Source organism: Microcaecilia unicolor, chromosome 5, assembly GCF_901765095.1.
Source record: "Microcaecilia unicolor chromosome 5, aMicUni1.1, whole genome shotgun sequence".
Classification (NCBI taxonomy): domain Eukaryota; kingdom Metazoa; phylum Chordata; class Amphibia; order Gymnophiona; family Siphonopidae; genus Microcaecilia; species Microcaecilia unicolor.
The window spans coordinates 320,322,446-320,341,561 of record NC_044035.1 but is presented as its reverse complement, the minus strand read 5'-3'; the positions used below and the strand labels follow the sequence as shown (position 1 = coordinate 320,341,561).

Below are 19,116 nucleotides of genomic sequence, written 5' to 3'. Positions count from 1 at the left end.
GAAGCCAATTTGGTCATTCCTTGTTTCACATTCCCCGCGCGCTGCCTGTCGTCATCTAGTACACTCAAAACAAAGAACGCAAGCAAGCAAGCAAAGTTAACGTATGAGCTGCTGCACCCTCGTTGTCGTTCATGATTGTTGGTAGCATTTTTATTTAATCTCACTTATATTTTCAAACATGCCGGCTTATGAAGCATACGGAATCGGATGTTCACAGAGGAAGCATAATAACGGAATAACTTTTCATAGGTAGAGTAGAGGAGTGTGGTAGCCGTGTTAGTCCACTCTTAAGGTTATCAATAGAAATCAAACAAAATAAAACATGGAAAAGAAAATAAGATGATACCTTTTTTATTGGACATAACTTAATACATTTCTTGATTAGCTTTCGAAGGTTGCCCTTCTTCCTCAGATCGGAAATAAGCAAATGTGCTAGCTGACCGTGTATATAAGTGAAAACATTCAAGCATTACTATGACAGTCTGACAGGGTGGGTAGGAAGTATGCATGGGGACATCAAAGCATATCATTGATATTCTAACAGGGTGGGTGTGGATAGGTGAGGGGAGGGTGATCAACAGGGACATACAGCTTTATGGTTTATAATGGGCTAGGAACCCCAGATCCTTGTTAAGTCCTTTCTGTTGGGTGTTAAAATATTCAATCATTCTGACTTCAAAGGTCTTACGTTCTTGTATGGTTTTAAAGTTACCTTTGAGGATTCTCACTGTGAAATCACTGGTACAGTGTCCTGGTCCTGTAAAATGTTGACCAACAGGCGTGGGAACCCTGCTGGCACCAGTATTGTTCATATGATGTCTATGTAAATTGAATCTTGTCTTAAGCATCTGGCCTGTTTCTCCAATATAGCATCCTTCGTTACATTTTTTACACTGAATGATATCTGTGGTATATATCATTCAGTGTAAAAAATGTAACGAAGGATGCTATATTGGAGAAACAGGCCAGATGCTTAAGACAAGATTCAATTTACATAGACATCATATGAACAATACTGGTGCCAGCAGGGTTCCCACGCCTGTTGGTCAACATTTTACAGGACCAGGACACTGTACCAGTGATTTCACAGTGAGAATCCTCAAAGGTAACTTTAAAACCATACAAGAACGTAAGACCTTTGAAGTCAGAATGATTGAATATTTTAACACCCAACAGAAAGGACTTAACAAGGATCTGGGGTTCCTAGCCCATTATAAACCATAAAGCTGTATGTCCCTGTTGATCACCCTCCCCTCACCTATACACACCCACCCTGTTAGAATATCAATGATATGCTTTGATGTCCCCATGCATACTTCCTACCCACCCCCCTCCTCCCACCCTGTCAGACTGTCATAGTAATGCTTGAATGTTTTCACTTATATACACGGTCAGCTAGCACATTTGCTTATTTCCGATCTGAGGAAGAAGGGCAACCTTTGAAAGCTAATCAAGAAATGTATTAAGTTATGTCCAATAAAAAAGGTGTCATCTTATTTTCTTTTCCATAGGTAGAGTAGTAATTTGTTATAAATCGTAATCAGTGTGTCAAGTTGGAGGAGTGGTTATGAAAGAATCCGCCGAAGGCGGAGAACTGGAAACGCCCCACGCGAAAACAGTAAACACGGAGTTTTGTAGAAAAAAATGGGAAAATGACCAAGGATGCCAAAAACTGGAAAGATTTGTACTTTAGAATCAAATGATTCTAAAGTACAAACCTTTCCAGTTTTTGGCATCCGTGGTCATCTTCCCACTTTTTTCAACAAAACTTATAGGGACTTCCTACCACGTGTCGTATTCGTGCAGATATTCTTTTTCTCATGGTAAAGGGTCATTGTGTCTGTTGTGAGAATAAGGTGGTCAACATTTAGAGTTTTTTTTTTTTTTAGTTACATTTATATCCCACATTAAACATGAATTAGGTTGAAACCTGGGAGCAGTTACAATCTTTTCTTTCCTGTGCCTAGATCAAAAGAAAAAGATGGTTTGTGGCAACTTGCGCCTTTTGTTTTGTGAATACAGTGGTCTATTATGCAAATGCACTTAATATTGTTTATTACTATTATTTATAAGAGAGGTATCAAGTAATATGACCGACTCAACTGCAAATGCGCAGTAGAGACATCCCTCTCTGTCCCGCCCTCGCGTCAATACGTGATGATGTCAGAGGGCGGAACAGAGAGGGAAACGGAGTCACTGTCGGACGCTGCCGCCTGGAAAGAAACTTGCACGCACCAACCTCCACCCTCCTCCCCATCCCCACCGCCGCTCCTGCCCCCCTCCGTATCGGTCCCCCTGCACTGACCTGACAGCGCCTCTCACCTCCGTGTGGAAGCGCTGTAGGCAGCAGCAGAGCGATCTGCTGCTGCCTGCAGCGCTTTCACATGGAGGTGAGAGGCGCTGTCAGGTCAGTGCAGGGGGCCTGGCACGGAGGGGGAGGGAGCAGCAGCGAGGAGGGTTGCTGGAAATCTCGCCCGTTTTTACGGGCTTAACGGCTAGTAATATATATAGATGAAAATCTTCCAGAACTAGACAAAACGAACTCTCTATACCTGACTGCTTCAGTCACTCTGTCACTAACGAATGTTAACGCACTACCACCTTATTTCTCACATCAGAAATGAACTGATTATCTAATCTACTCCATAATTTACTCTACCATTTATGAACAATGCAATACCACTTTGTATGTCTAATTCCGGAAATGGCAATCGCCACTACAGCATACTGTAAGCCACATTGAGCCTGCAAAAAGGTGGGGAAATGTGGGATACAAAGGCAACAAATAAATAAATAAATATAGATGTGTGCTGGGAATAATGATAGCTAGGAGAAAGCAGCAGTAGAAGAGCTGGAGCTGAATGGCATTTATGTTTTCCAAATGGTGATGCATAGCTTGATTGGATGTCCTTTTTGTAAGAGCAGAGTTAATCATTTCTTAGCTTCTTGTTTAAAATAAAGGAGGAAAAAATCCAGTGGAGAGGAAATTAGTAAGCATGAGTTCAACAAACAAATAAAGCTGTTTGATATTCACCAGAAATTAAGCAAGGCGAAGCTTCCTTATATGATTTGAAAGGAGTATTTTCTCAGTTATTATCCAAATGCAAACACAATTGTAATGTTAATTATACGATCCTGTTTCCCTCAGATAGTAGTTAGGCTAACCTAGTGGGTTCCCAAACCTGGTCCTGAAGGCACCCCACCCAGTCAGATTTTCAGGATATCTACAGTGAATATTCATGAGAGATATTTGCATGCAGTGCAATATCTCTTTGATATTCATTGTGGTATCCTGAAAACCTGACTGCCTGGGGTGCCTCCAGGACCAGGTTTGGGATTCACTTGGCTAACCCATTCATACAATAGTAGCCGCGTCCACAATTTGGTAATCACATGTTCTTTGCTTAGGTTTCCATCAAAGCCCTTTCTTTGACAGCGTTGGATTTCTGCTGTTCGACATAAAGATTTTATCTTTTCACGTACTGCATTTTTGTGCTCAAAGCACTTCAGGTAAGAGGCCTTTGACAGAAGCAGCTCATTACTTGTTTGTTTGCATGAAGGTGCTATGCCAAGCATAGTTGATGTGTCAGGTCTCAACGCAGCAACTAGGTTTGTGAGCCCTTGGGCCGCTGGCAGGCATACCCACCCCAACCAGCACTGGGCTAACACACACACAAAGCAGGGACTGCAGACAGGGATAAGCAAAGCAGGAACACACTGGACAAGAACACTTGGACTGGAACACAGGACTGGAGCAAGGCTTCACCTGCACTTGACCACCCTTCCCCAGGAGTTGAGCCCCTGGGTGTAGGCGGCCGGCAGGACTTACCGGACTGGGCAGGAACTGGATACCAGCAGGAAACACACAACAGAGTCAAGACTACAAGCTGCCAGGCAGCCACTAAGACAGAAACACAGACAGAAGGGAGTCAGGACTAAAAGCTGCCAAGCAGCCACTAATAAAGAACACAGACACAAGACAAGGAAATGCAGACCAGAAACAAGACTAGGAACTAAACAATAAAACCAAAGCTAACTACACACAAACAAGAACCAGGCAAGAACTCAGAATAAAACTTGACTAGGCAGAAGTGCACAGAGCACACCCACATACCAGGGACCTTAGACGATGCAAAGGCAAACACAGAAGTTTCTAGGTGTTTAATAAAGCCCATCAGCACCTGAGGTTCAGCTACAGCAATCTCAAGGCAACTACAGATGCTGTTCAGGCACAAACAAGAAAGACAAGTCTGGCAGCCTGGAAGATCCGGACCGGACTGGGCTGAAGGCTGGAACGGGTAGGGACAGCAAGATAGTCTATGGCAGCCACCGGTTCTGGCCACCAGAGGGCGAGGGGAGCACAAACCAAGAAGCAGGCAGAAAGCATACTGAAGCACAGAGTGACTCAACATACACAGGTGCAGCACAGTGGAGAAATCAGAGCCATGCTGGAAGCAACCAGCACACAGAGACAGAGACAAAGCTAACTCAGGAAGAACAGACAAAAGCCAGCTTAGAAGCTGACCGCCAGAAATAAGGTAAGCCTGAGAGGGATCACGACCACAGACGTGACATGATGCTTTTCCATCTTATCTTCGAACTGTCAAAAAGACCCGAAAACCTCCAAAATCGCAATCACTTTATACACCACCAGTGCTTTTTTTGTGCCGGTACGCAACGGTACAGCGTACCAGCACCTTTTTTTGCCCCATCCCCCCGCGACACTCCAGGCGAGTCCTGCACTTACTTTTTTTTTTAAGACTCAGAACGCGCGAACGATGCAACCGGCAGCGATTGAAAGAGGCTGTCTGGCGTCTGCGTCGGAGCTTCCCTCACCCTCTGCGAGTCCCGCCTTTGTTGTTACAACTTCCTGTTTCCGCATAGGCGGGACTCGCAGAGGGTGAGGGAAGCTCCGACGCCAGACAGCCTCTTTCAATCGCTGCTGGCTGCATCGTTCGCGCGTTCTGAGTCTTTAAAAAAAAAAGTAAGGTCAGGACTCGCCGGGAATGTCGCCGGGGGGGGGGGGGAGGGGGGCAAAAAAAAGGTCCAAGAATTGCTGGACATGGGAGGAGAGGACAGGGAACGGAGAATTGGTGGTGGACATTGCTGGGAGGGGAGGGGAGGGCAGGGAACGGAGAATTGCTGGACATGGCTAGGAGGGGAGGGCAGGGAACGGAGAATTGCTGGACATGGCTGGGAGGGGAGGGAACAGAGAATTGCTGGACATTGCTGGGAGGGGAGGGCAGGGAACGTAGAATTGCTGGACATTGCTGGGAGGGGAGGACAGGGAACGGAGAATTGCTGGACATTGCTGGAAGGGGAGGGCAGGGAACAGAGAATTGCTGGATATTGCTGGGAGGGGAGGGCAGGGAACGGAGAATTGCTGGACATGGCTGGGAGGGGAAGGAACAGAGAATTGCTGGACAGTGCTGGGAGGGGAGGGAATGGAGAACTGCTGGACATTGCTGGAAGGGGAGGGCAGGGAACGGAGAATTGCTGGACATGGCTGGGAGGGGAAGGAACAGAGAATTGCTGGACATTGCTGGGAGGGGAGGGAACGGAGAATTGCTGGACATTGCTGGAAGGGGAGGGCAGGGAACAGAATTGCTGGAAATTGCTGGAAGGGGAGGGCAGGGAACAGAGAATTGCTGGACATTGCTGGGAGGGGAGGGCAGGGAACGGAGAATTGCTGGACATGGCTGGGAGGGGAAGGAACAGAGAATTGCAGGACATGGCTGGGAGGGGAGGGAACAGAGAATTGCTGGACATTGCTGGGAGGGGAGAGCAGGGAAGAGAGAGTCGTTGGTCATGGATGGCAGGGGGCAGAGAAGAATCGCTGGACATGGATGGCAGGAGAGGATGGGACAGAGGAGAATCGCTGGACATGGGAGGGCAGGGGAGAGAGGAGACATGCTGGACATGGATGGAGGGGAGGTAAGATAGGAAGTAGATGCACATGGATGAGATGGCAGGGGAGGAAAGAGAAATGCTGGAAATGGATGGATAGGAGAGCAGGAGATAGAGGAGAATTGCTGGACATGGTTGGATGGAGGGGTTGGCGGGGAGAGAGGCGAAATGCTGTACATGGAAGAATAAAGGAGGAAAGTAAAGACATAAATGGAAAGGAAGCCCTGGAAACGGAGTTAAGAGAACAGATAGAGAGCAGCAGAATCAGACACTTGGACCAGTATGGATAGAAAACAGTCACCAGACAACAAAGGTGGAAAAAAAATCATTTTATTTTTATTTTAGTGTTTGGAATTTGTCCAATTTGAGAATTTACATCTGCTGTCTTATTTTGCACTGGGTATACTGGAGCTGTAACATCTTACAGAAATGATTTATAATGAAAACAAATCACAAGTTATTGTTTTTCTACTATACCAGTATATTTTCAGTTATGTCTGTTTATATGCGCCATGGCTGGTATAAGGGGTGTGGCTAGTGTGGGTGTGGCTATCATAGGGGTGGAGCCATATGTGGTGACTCCGCCCATAATGGGTACCGGCACCTTTTTTTCTACAAAAAAAGCACTGTACACCACCCATACTAAATCCTGATAATGAGATACACTTGCCACTTCCTGAACCTGCCACTACAGAGACATGTCAAGGTTCCAAGGCTCCATTGCAGTCAGCAAACATAACTGATAGGAAGTCCATTGTACACACTGCAAATCTATGTCTTTGAAGGAGTCCAGACACAGCGAATCTATGTTAGATTCAGTTCGTAAAACTGGACTCTAGGGGTTTATAGTTTGCATTGACAGTTTGCTGATGCTCAATGACTTGATGATTGGTAAACCTGAATATCAAATGAAATTCCTGTGTGCCTTTAAAGTAAGCCAAGATCATTTGGAGTACCATCCCTTCTATCATTTTGGTCGCTGTTCTTTGAACCTTTTCTAATTCTACTATTTTTTTAGATACGGCGACCAGAATTGAACACAGTAGTCAAGGTGAGGTTGCACCATGGTGCGATACAGAAGGATTATAATATTTTTGATCTTATTTTACATCCCTCTCCTAATAATTTCTAGCATCCTGCTTGCTTTTTTGGCCACCACTGCACACTGGACAGAAGATTTCAGTATATTGTCTACAATGACACCTTGGTCTTTTTCTTGAGTGCTGACTCCTAAAGTGAACCCTAGCATTAGATAACTATGATTCGGATTATTCTTCCCAATGTGCATCACTTTGCATTTGTCTACATTAAATTTTATCTGCCGTTTGGATGCCCAGTCTTCCAGTTTCCTAAGGTCTTTCTGCAATTCTTCATAATTCGCATGTGTTTTGACCACTTTGAATAGTTTTGTGTCATCCGCATCACCTCACTCGTGTTCCAACTTACAGATCAATTATAAATATGTTAAATAGCACCGGTCCCAGTACAGATCCCTGCGGCACTCCACTATTCACCTTCCTCCATTGAGAAAAATGACCATTTAACCCTACCCTCTGTTTTCTGTCCAATGACCAATTCCTAATCCACAACAGAACATTGCCTCCCATCCCATGACTCTTTAATTTTCTCAGGAGTCTCTCATGAGGAACTTTGTCAAAAGCTTTCTGAAAATCTAGATATACTGTCCAGCTTATAATCGAAAGAGAAAAACGCCAATATTTCGACCCAAATCGGGAGATGGGCGTTTTTCTCGCAAAGACGCCCACATCGGTATAATCGAAAGCCGATTTTGGCCGTTTCCAACTGCACTCCGTCGCGGAAATGAATAAAGTTGACGGGGACGTGTCGGAGGCATGGTGGAGGCGGGACTGGGGCGTGGTTCTCAGCCGAGGAGAGATGGGTGTCTTTAGCTGATAATCGAAAAAAAAAGGCGTTTATACCGCAATTGTGGGTCACTTTTTTTGGACCCTTTTTTTTTCACGAACAAGTCCCAAAAAAGTGCCCCAACTGCCCAGATGACCACTGGAGGGAATCGAGGATGACCTCCCCGGACTCCCCCAGTGGTCACTAACCCCCTCCCACCAAAAACAACCCACTTTAAAAACTTTTTTCCCAGCCTGTATGCCAGCCTCAAATTCCGTACCCACCTCCATGACAGCAGAATATGTTCAATCCTCTCACAGCCTTTCCCTGGGTCAGATGTGGCTCTCGGGTGCACTACAGGGTCACATCAGCATTGCATTGTGGTGGGTGTAGGGTATTGGGCGCCGTGATTTCATTAGCTTGTGTTACAGTTTCACGATGTTGGTAGTTGGTAGGCTCTTCTCCCATGGTGCTTTTCCCCCTGCCTACTGGGTCAGAGTGTGCCCTGTTGTGTTTCCTGTTGTAGTCCATGCGGTAGTGGCCATTTTTGTAAGCCAGTTTTAGTTCCCTTTCCTGTGTTAGCCACATTAGACAACTTAGTTCTTACCTTGAATGTGGCTGAAAGAGGGCATTGTACAGCATTCTGCCAGCTCTGACCTGCTAATCTCAGTACCAGGGAGACTCATTGCCAGTGGTGGGGCAGAACCTCTGATCTGCAGTTAACTGTGAGTAAACGCGGTTATTCCAATAAAGGACATTTTCGGAGAGATTAGTCTTCAGGTGTAAACTGGTGTGCCAATGTTATACAGCAGTAACAAGTCCTAGAAGCCTGTGTGTATGCAGGTCCCTGGAGCACTTTTAGTGGGTACCACAGTTCACTTCAGGCAGGTGAAACCCAGGCCCATCCCCCCCTACCTGTAACACTTGTGCTGGTAAATGGAAGGCCTCCAAAACCCATTGTACCCACATGTAGGTGTCCCCTTCACCCCTAAGAGCTATGGTAGTGTTGTACATTTGTGGGTAGTGGGTTTGGGGGAGGGGGGTTGGGAGCTCAGCACCCGTGGTAAGGGAGCTATGCATGTGGGAGCTTTTTCTGAAGTCCACCGCACTGACCTAGGGTGCCCAGTTTGTGTCCTGGCATATCAGGGGGGCCAGTGTACTACGAATCCTGGCCCCTGCCACGACCAAATGGCTCGGATTAGGACGTTTTTGAGCTGGGCGTTTTTAGTTTCCATTATCGCTAAAAAAAACAAATGCCCAGGTCAAAAACATCCATTTTTTTCTAAAATACAGTTCGGCCCGCCCCTTCACGGACCCGTTCTCGGAGATAAACGCCCATGGAGATAGGCGTTTCCGTTCGATTATGCCCCTCCACATCAACCAGCTCACCTTTATCCACATGCTTATTCATTCCTTCAAATAAGTGAAGCAAATTGGTGAGGCAAGACCTTCCATGGTTGAATCTATTCAGACTCTGTTCCCTTAAACCATGTTTGTCTACCTGTTCTGTAATTTTATTCTTTATAATAGTTTCCACTATTTTGTTTGGCATTGAAGTCAGGCTTACCGGTCTGTAATTACTCGGTTGATCCCGGAACCCTTTTAAAAAAATTGGCGTCACATTGGCCACCCTCCAGTCCTTGGGTACTACAGACGACTTTAACGACAGGTTACAGATCACTAGCAGCAGATCAGCAATTTCATGTTTGAGTTCTATCAATACCTGGGGTGTATACCATCTGGTCCAGGTGATTTATTTCTCTTTAACTTGTCAATTTGTCTCAGTACATCCTCCAAGGTCACTGAGATTTCTTTCAGTTCCTCCACATCGTCACCCCTGAAAACCATTTCTGGTACAGGTAGATCTCTTACATCTTCGTCCGTAAAGACTGAAGCAAATAATTTATTCAGTCTCTTCACTATGGCCTTGTCCTCCCTGCGTGCTCCTTTTACTCCTTCCTGATCTAACAGGTTCCCTTGTAGGCTTCCTGCTTCTGATTTACCTGAAAAAAAGTGTTACTATGAGTTGTCATTTCTGCGGCAAGTTTTTCTTCATATTCTCTTTGAGCCTTATTTATTAGTGCTTTCCATCTGGCATGACAGTGCTTATGTTGCTTCTTATTTTCTTCATTCGGATCCTTTTTCAGATCCCTCATTTTCACATGGAACCTCTCCAGTCTGTCATGACAGTTGTTAAACAAGGCAAATTTCTTACCTCCTTGGACCTTGCAGAACCGTGCCTGCATATTGCCATTCCAGAATTGCACAAGCATTTCCTCTGGTTCTGCATATTGGCTAAGACACATTGAGGCTCATTTTCAAAGCACTTAGCCTCCCAAAGTTCCATAGAAACCTATGGAACTTAGCCTCCCAAACTGCTTTGAAAATATGCCTCTTTGGGTCACCTCTAAGATTATGGTGGTGGTGACAGCCTTTCTTTGCATTCATTAGGTTTGGGTCCACCCCTTTCTGGACAACTGGCTCATACAAGCAAATTCAGAGCAGGAGTCCAAGGAAATGACGGCTTCTGTTATTACACTTCTGGAAAGTCTCAGACAGATGGTGAATTATGCCAGGAGCCAGTTGAATGCTTCCAAAGTGATGGAATACTTGAGGGTTCATATTGACAAACACAAAGGCCTGGTCTTCCTCCCAGAGAAGATCTGGAAGCTTCAGGCCCAGAACATGAATTTCTGTGCACAGCCAACTGCCAGAGATTGGGATTAATTGCAGTTTCTGAGGTTGATGGTAGGGACTATAGAAGTGGTGCCTAGGCCCAGAGAGCCTTGCTTTCCAGGTGGGCTTCCTGTTACCAGGATTTCAAAGTCCACATGCCATTCTTCCCAACCTTACTGGAAGTATTGGCTTAGTGGAACAATTCAGCTCAGTTGCGCGGGGAGGGGGGGGGAGGGAGCTCTGTTGGACCCCACACACAGATGCTGTTCCCTCTGAGCCAAGTTTACCTTCTTTCTTCATGTTCCAAAAATTGCCAGCACTGGCCTCTTCTGTACTGCAGCCGCCTCTGACTAAACAGGAAGTTACATCAGAGAGGTGGCTACAGCAAAGAGAAGAGGTGGATGCTGGCGGCAGGGCAGTGTATCACAATCGCTGATGCTACTGGCTTTTGGAACATAAATAAAGGAGGAGGAAGGAAGGAAGGGAGAGATGCTGCTCCTCAAAGAGTGCAGCCTGAGGACCCAACCTCAGATGGCCTAATGGTCGGGGGCTGCCCCTGCCTCCTCCACCTCTGTGGCTTATGTTCACATGTGGAGACTGTTTGAGAGCTGGTACTCTGAGAGGCGTGCTTCACTGTGGAATGCACCATGCCTGCTAGTTGGCCTTCCTACAGCAGGTTTTGGAGCATGGTTTAGCCCTTAAGAACATAAGAATTGCCATTCTGGGTCAGACCGATAGTATATCTAGCCCACTATCCTGCTTCCAATAGTGGCCAAACTTTGTCACAAGTATCTGGCAGAATCTTAGAGTAGCAAGATTCCATGCTACCGGCCCCAGGGATAAATGGTAGCGTTCCCTATGTCTACCTTAATAGCAAATTATGGACTTTCCTCCAAGGACTTGTCCAAAATTTTTAAAAATGCAGATTGCTAATTGCTTTTCCCACATCATCATCCAGTAACGAGTTCCAGAGCTTAACTATTCATTGAATTCTCCTATTTGTTTAAAGCTATGTAACTTCATGGCGTGCCTTCTTGTTGTCTTAACTTTTTGAAAGAGTAAACAATTGATTCACGTTTACCTGTCCCAAACTGAAGAGTCCTAACTGCTTAAGCCTTTTCTCATATGAGGAGTTCTAGCCCCCTAATCATTTTGGTTGCCCTTTGAACCTTTTCTAATTCCACTATATCTTTTTCAGTTATGGTGACCAGAATTGCACACAGTACTCAAGGTGAGGTTGCACCATGAAGCATTATAAAGGCATTATAATATTCCTTGTCTTATTTTCTATCTCGTTCCTAAAAATTCCTAGCATTCTATTTGCTTTCCTGGCCATTGCTGCACACTGAACAGAAGATTTCAATGTATTGTACTCAAACACACCTGCATCTTTTTCTTGGGTGGTAATTCCTAAGGTGGAACCTAGCATCAAGTAACTATGATTTGGATTATTCTTCCCAATGTACATCACTTTGCATTTGTCCATATTAACGCTCATCTGCCATTTGGTTGCCAAGCTTTGTAAGGTCTTGCAATTTCTCACAACCATCTGGTGATTTAACTATGGATAACTACTACTACTACTTATCATTTCTATAGCGCTACTAGACGTATGCAACGCTGTACACTTGAACATGAAGAGACAGTCCCTGCTCGACAGAGCTTACAATGTAATTAGGACAGACAAACAGGACAAACAAGAGATAAGGGAATATTAAAGTGAGGATGATAAAATAAAGGTTCTGAACAAGTGAATAAGGGTTAGGAGTTAAAAGCAGCATAAAAAAGGTGGGTTTTTAGCTTAGATTTGAAGACGGCCAGAGATGGAGCTTGACATATTGGCTCAGGAAGTCTATTCCAGGCATATGGTGCAGCAAGATAAAAGGAACAGAGTCTGGAGTTAGCGGAGGAGGAGAAGGGTGCAGATAAGAGAGATTTACCCAGTGAACGGAGTTCCCGGGGAAGAATGTAGGGAGAGATGAGAGTGGAGAGGTACTGAGGAGCTGCAGAGTGAATGCACTTATAAGTCAATAAGAGGAGTTTGAACTGTATGCGAAAACGGATAGGGAGCCAGTGAAGTGACTTGAGGAGAGGGCTAATATGAGCATAACGACACTGGCGAAATATTAGTCGTGCAGCAGAATTTTGAACAGATTGAAGAGGAGAGAGATGGCTAAGTGGGAGACCTGTGAGAAGCAAGTTGCAATAGTCTAAGCGAGAGGTGATAAGAGCGTGGATGAGGGTTCTGGTAGTGTGCTCAGAAAGGAAAGGGCGAATTTTGGTGTTATTATAGAGAAAGAAATGACAGGTTTTAGCAGTCTGCTGAATATGTGCCGAGAAGGAGAGGGAGGAGTCGAAGATGACCCCCAAGGTTTCGAGCTGATGAGACAGGAAGGATGAGAGTGTTATCCACAGAAATGGGGGAGGAGGAGAGGTTGGTTTAGGGGGAAAGATAAGAAGCTCAGTCTTGGTCATGTTTAGTTTCAGATGGCGCTGAGACTTCCAGGCAGCAATGTCAGACAGGCTGATACTTTGGCCTGGATTTCGGCTGAGATTTCTGGTGTGGAGAGGTAGATCTGGGAGTCATCAGCGTAAAGATGATACTGAAAACCATGGGATGAGATCAGAGTACCAAGGGAAGAAGTATAGATGGAGAAAAGAGGTCCCAGGACAGATCCCTGAGGTACACCAACTGACAGTGGGATAGAAGTAGAGGAGGATCCACTAGAGTATACACTAAAGGTACGCTGGGAGAGATAAGAAGAAAACCAGGAAAGAACAGAGCCCTGAAATCCAAGTGAGGACAACGTATTAAGAAGTAGGCTGTGATCAACAGTGTCAAAAGCAGCAGATAGATCGAGAAGGATGAGGATAGAATAGAGACCTTTGGAGTAAATGTGATCACCTCAGTCATTATTCCTGTTTCCAGACCATTTATGAATATGTTAAAAAGCACCAGTCCCAGTACAGATCCCTGGGGTATTCCACTGTTCACCTTCCTCTATTGAGAGAAATGGCCATTTAAAACTACTCTTTGTTTTCTTTTAACCAGTTCCCAATGCACAACAGAAAATTGTCTCCTATCCCATGACTTTAATTTTCTCAAGAGTCTCTCATGAGGGGCTTGGTCAAAGGCTTTCTGAAAATCTAGATACACTACATCAACTCATTACCCACATGTTTGTTCACAGCTTCAAAGAAATGTAGCAAATTGATGAGGCAAGATTTCCCTTTGCTCAGTCCATGTTGACTCTGTCCCATTAAACCATGTTTGTCTACATGTTTGGTAATTTTATTCTTTATAATCTCTATCATTTTGCCCGGGACTGACATCAGTCTGTAATTTCCTGGATCACTCCTGGAACCATTTGTAATAAATGACGTTATATTGGTCACCATCCAATCTTCAGGTACCATGGATGATGATAATGACATATTACAGATCATTAATAGTAGATCGGCCCTTATCTCCTTGTCCAGGTGGCAGCTGTCTTATTTATCAAATTTATATCGCACTTCTCCAATACATCTAAGCGGGTTACAACATACACTCATAAAAACAAAGCAAAAATCAAAATTAAAACAAGGAAACGAGAGGGAGCAATGCCCCCCCCCCAAAAAAAAAACACTTTAGGCTGACTTTACAAAGGGAAGGGCCACACTTGCCAATCTAAATTTTGCTGCAGCTTGTGTTGTCCCATTTTCTGTTCCTGTCTGCCTCATGGCCCAGCATGTTTTCCTTTCATACTTGTCTTCCTCCAGTGCAACAACAGCAAACTTAAAAACCAGTATCAAGCACTGCAGAGCCCTTACACTTTTGTACTACTACTACTACTTAACATTTCTAAAGCGCTACTAGGGTTACGCAGTGCTGTACAAGTTAACAATAAGGACGGTCCCTGCTCGAAAGAGCTTACAATCTAAAGGACGAAATGTCAAGTTGGGGTAAATAAGTTTTCTGAGAAGAGGTGTAGTGATTAGGTGCCGAAGGCGACATTGAAGAGGTGGGCTTTGAGCATTGATTTGAAGATGGGTAGGGAGGGGGCACGGCGTATGGGCTCAGGGAGTTTGTTCCAGGCATGGGGTGAGGCGAGACAGAAGGGACGGAGCCTAGAGTTGGAGGTGGTGGAGAAGGGTACTGAAAGGAGGGATTTGTCTTGAGAGCGGAGGTTACGGGTAGGGATGTAAGGGGAGATGAGGGTAGAGAGGTACGGAGAGGCCGCAGATCGAGTGCATTTGTAGGTGAGTAGGAGAAGCTTGAACTGTATGCGGTATCTGATTGGGAGCCAGTGAAGTGACTTGAGGAGAGAGGTGATATGAGTATATCGGTTAAGGCGGAAGATAAGACGTGCGGCAGAGTTCTGGATGGACTGAAGGGGGAGTAGATGGCTACGTGGGAGGCCAGTCAGGAGTAGGTTGCAGTAGTCAAGGCGAGAGGTAATGAGAGAGTGGATGAGAGTTCGGGTGGTGTGCTCAGAGAGGAAGGGGCGAATTTTGCTGATGTTATAGAGGAAGAAGCGACAGGTCTTGGCTATCTGCTGGATGTGCGCAGAAAAGGAGAGGGAGGAGTCGAAGATAACACCGAGGTTGCGGGCAGATGAGACGGGGACGATGAGGGTGTTCTCAACTGAGATAGAGAGTGAAGGGAGAGGGGAAGTGGGTTTGGGTGGGAAGAAAATAAGTTCAGTCTTAGACATATTCAGTTTCAGGTGGCGGTTGGACATCCAGGCAGCAATGTCAGATAAGCAGGCCGAGACTTTGGCCTGGGTATCCGCAGTGATTTCTGGTGTGGAGAGATACAGCTGGGTGTCGTCGGCATAAAGATGATAGTGGAAACCATGAGAAGAAATCAGGGAGCCTAAGGAAGAGATGTAGATTGAAAAAAGAAGGGGCCCAAGGACAGATCCCTGAGGAACTCCAACAGAGAGCGGGATAGGGGAGGAGGACGAACCATGAGAGTGTACTCTGAAGGTACGATGGGAGAGATAAGATGAGAACCAGGAGAGGACAGAGCCCCGGAACCCAAGGGAGGACAGTGTGTCAAGAAGTAGGTTGTGATTGACAGTGTCAAAAGCGGCGGAGAGGTCGAGGAGGATGAGGATGGAGTAGTGACCTTTGGATTTGGCGAGGAATAGGTCATTGCAGACTTTAGATAGTGCCGTTTCTGTTGAGTGTAGGGGGCGAAAGCCGGATTGGAGCGGATCGAGGACGGCATGAGAGGAGAGAAAATCAATACAGTGGCTGTGAACTGCTGAAGGCCTTGTCATTCTGCAGGGTGAGAGACTTAGGAGCAATGTCAGGAAGTACTTTTTCACAGAAAGGGTGGTGGATTCCTGGAATGCCCTCCCACGAAAGGTTGTGAAGACAAAAATGGTGGCGGAATTCAAGAATGCGTGGGATAAATACAGAGGAATACTATAAAGAAAAATGATGGAATCCAATTAAAGCAAATCTTAAATGACCTCAAAACTGGAGTGAGCTTTGATGGCAACTTCAGAGGTTGAGAAGTAGAACCAATGCCGGGCAGACTTTTACAGTCTGGGTCCCGTAAATTACAAAAAAAAGGTCAGGATCAAGGCTGGAGTGGGCTTCAGTGGCAACTACTACTACTACTTATCATTTCTATAGCTCTACTAGATGTATGCAGCGCTGTACACTTGAACATGAAGAGACAGTCCCTGCTCGACAGAGCTTACTTGGGAAGTAGGACCGGTGCTGGGCAGACTTCTACGTTCTGTGACCCAAAATTGGCAAGGAAAGACAGAGATTAAATATACCAGTGTTTAATCGTGAAGAAGTGGAACCTGTGCAGAGCACCAGATTCAACTCTGGCCACCTTGTTGGGTAGTCTGGATAGATTGTGCAGGTCTTTGTCTGCCGACATTTACTATGTTACTAAGAAAATAAGACACCCAGGAACTCACATATGAGACATATCCAAGTTGCAAGGTAGAGTGGGAGTTCCTAGAATTAAATAGGTACATGAGACTAATCACAGAAGATGCAGTTTCAGAGGACCAGTTGAGCCAAGATTTATTATTAGTGGCCTGATTGGTCATGCTTTTGATGATGTTGCTTGGTCCAAAGACAGCATAAAAGGCAGAAAGGTCCTGGGGAGAACACTGATTTACCAAACTAAAAACAGCCGTAACAAAAATATCTTCCTGCTATGTGATGGCCTTGGATAACGTCACAACTGGGTGGTAGCACCACAAGGAACAGCACGAACCCTAGGCCTAGCTTGTGCATGTTTATCTATCACAGAAAACAGACACGAGTCAGAACAGGCGGATCAGAATGAGAACTGAAAGGCAAGCCAAGGTCAACATCAGACAAGCAGCCAAGGAAATAAGACACCCAGGAACTCATATGAGAGCTATCCAAGGTCAAGGTAGCATGAGAGTTTCTAGGATTGGATAGGTACAGAAGACCAATTAGAGAAGCTATTTCATCCAAAGCCAAGTCAGAGCAAGCTGCATCATCAAAGCATGGCTAAGGACAGCATAATAAGTTGTAATAAGCCAAAGCTCCCTTGCTGTGTGAAGAGGGGCATCCTGGTGGGTAAATATGTGACAACAGGTGAACTTTGTTTTACCCATGGAAAGGGCTTTTATAAATTACCACAAGGGTTATGTGAGTATAATGTAGGACAGAGAATGTTTGTGGCTACTTTCATTTTGTACTTTATTCATGTACAATGTACACAGGTGGATTTTAACAACAGTAGATTGTTGCAGGTTTTGTGAGACTATTTTAGGAAGATACCATTGTCTTTCTAAAGTGGCCCCAAAGTAAATATCTACTTGGACTTCCTACATAGGCAACCTTTTATAAAATAGCATTCTTTATGTATTACTTTGGAAACATACATAAACTGTCATGTGCTGCATCTTCTCTGTGCTGCATCTGCTGCCAGCTCGCAGCCTCACCTTCTGTTTCTTGCAGGAGAATGGGGGAGCTGGAGAAGGAAGCAGAAGGTTGTTCTCTGCTGCTGGAAACTAGGACAGTAGAGTCATCAGGGCGGGAGAGCTGTGTGTTTATGTAATGAGCCCCCTGCTATGGGGCAGCTGTCCCTTTTTGCCTGTTAAGTACTGGATCTCTTCTCTAAAGTCATTTGCATGTCAGACACAGGACACAGCAGCCACAGCAGTGTAAATAGTATAAACAGCGCATGTCAGACAGAAGGCAGAGAAGGGTTTAGTTTTGTAATCAGGGAGCAAGGAGCAGCCAGACAGCTCTGCAATCTGCTGCTAGAAGAGATAATGCAAGCCCTCAGAGACAGGCTGCAGGTAATCCGTAGTGGTACAGGAACCACTCCTGTGCCCCAGCTGAGCTGTGAGCATCCTCTGGCAGGAGACTGAGCCACAAGTGGCAGGTTAATTGTTGCAGCAGCAGCAGCATTGATTAGAAGGTGAAGTGGAGGCAGTAGCAGATTCCTGAGATCAAGCAGCTTCTCATGGGAAGCAGCTGGATTCTTTGGACAGAGAATGATGATATCTGCAGCTGCCCCTCCTGGATCCTGGAAGAGGTTTCTAAAGCACACTATCTGTTTTCCTGAGAGAGCCAGTGGAGGAGGTCTCCCAGTCTGAGCCAGGATGCAATCCTAAGCATCCCCCCACACTGGCAGTGTGTGTCAGTGGACAGTGTGCACTGCAGATCCTGCTTTCAATCATGGTGAGGGAGGAGTGCAAGGTGCTTTTGGACACCCTGAACAAAGTGACTGCCTGTTACCGTCTCCTGGTACTTTCCCTTGGGGGCACCTCAGATTCCAAAAGCTTGCGGGAGGAACTGAAGAAGACCCGTCAAAAAGCCCAGGACCTGGCTGTGGCCAACAGGAACAAGCTTATCACCGTTTTAAAGGACAAAAGTGTTAGCCGTGAGGACAAAGCTGAGGTTGAGCGGCTCTGGGTGCTCTTCTCCAGTTGTATGGAAATCCTGGAGGTGGATATGAGGAGGGCACTGGAGCTGGGCCATGAGTTCCAGCTGAATGTGCCCACGAAGCATCTCCTGCAGACGGGCATGACTGGGGGAACCTCAGGTGTGGCTGCCCGGGCTATGAGTGTGCAGAACCTGAAATATGAAGAAGACCACAACATAGATGTAATTGACCTCACGGAGCTAGAGGATGAGATCAACCAAGTGGAGGAGATGATGTATGAGATGGAAATGAAAGTTAATGTCCCCCACTGGACAGTAGAAGCCAAACAGGACCCAGGAGCAGAACTGAAATCCACTCTGAATGTAGGGGCCTCCTCGGTGGGCATGATCTCTACGAAAGACAATAAATCTTGTGATCCTAGCAAAATTTTAGCTGGGATCATTTTTACTGCTGTTTTAATTGTTGCTATAATTTTAGTGGTCTGTGTTGTCAAACTCTCTTAGGAACACAGATGATTTCTTATCCTCTCTCCATGCTAACAAAGTTGATAAAATCTTGGATATAGATGGATTTGTGTGCTGTTTTAATTTTAACTCATGGCCTAAATGATTCTTAATTACTATAGAACTTTGTCTTTACAAAGCATCTGGGTTTAAACAGCTATTTGACCCGATTATTATTTAATATACCAGTATTAGGATAAACATGTATATTGTCTAGAACAAACAATATTAAAATTAATATCCTTCTTTGTTTATTTTGTACAGCGCTGCGTAACCCTAGTAGCGCTC

The 19,116-nt window shown here is 45.4% G+C and overlaps 1 protein-coding gene across 1 annotated transcript; it reads left to right on the top strand.

Moving 5' to 3' along the window:
• The first annotated feature begins 18,117 nt into the window (after window positions 1–18,117).
• RGS9BP (regulator of G protein signaling 9 binding protein) lies at window positions 18,118–18,828 on the top strand. The gene has a single exon (XM_030202557.1). It carries the CDS (start codon window positions 18,118–18,120, stop codon window positions 18,826–18,828), a length of 711 nt encoding a protein of 236 aa, XP_030058417.1.
• The last annotated feature ends 288 nt before the right edge of the window (window positions 18,829–19,116 follow it).

What these genes read in the sequence shown, in the direction of transcription:
- RGS9BP (XM_030202557.1), top strand. Translation starts at nt 18,118, where the DNA reads ATGGTGAGGGAGGAGTGCAAGGTGCTTTTGGACACCCTGAACAAAGTG.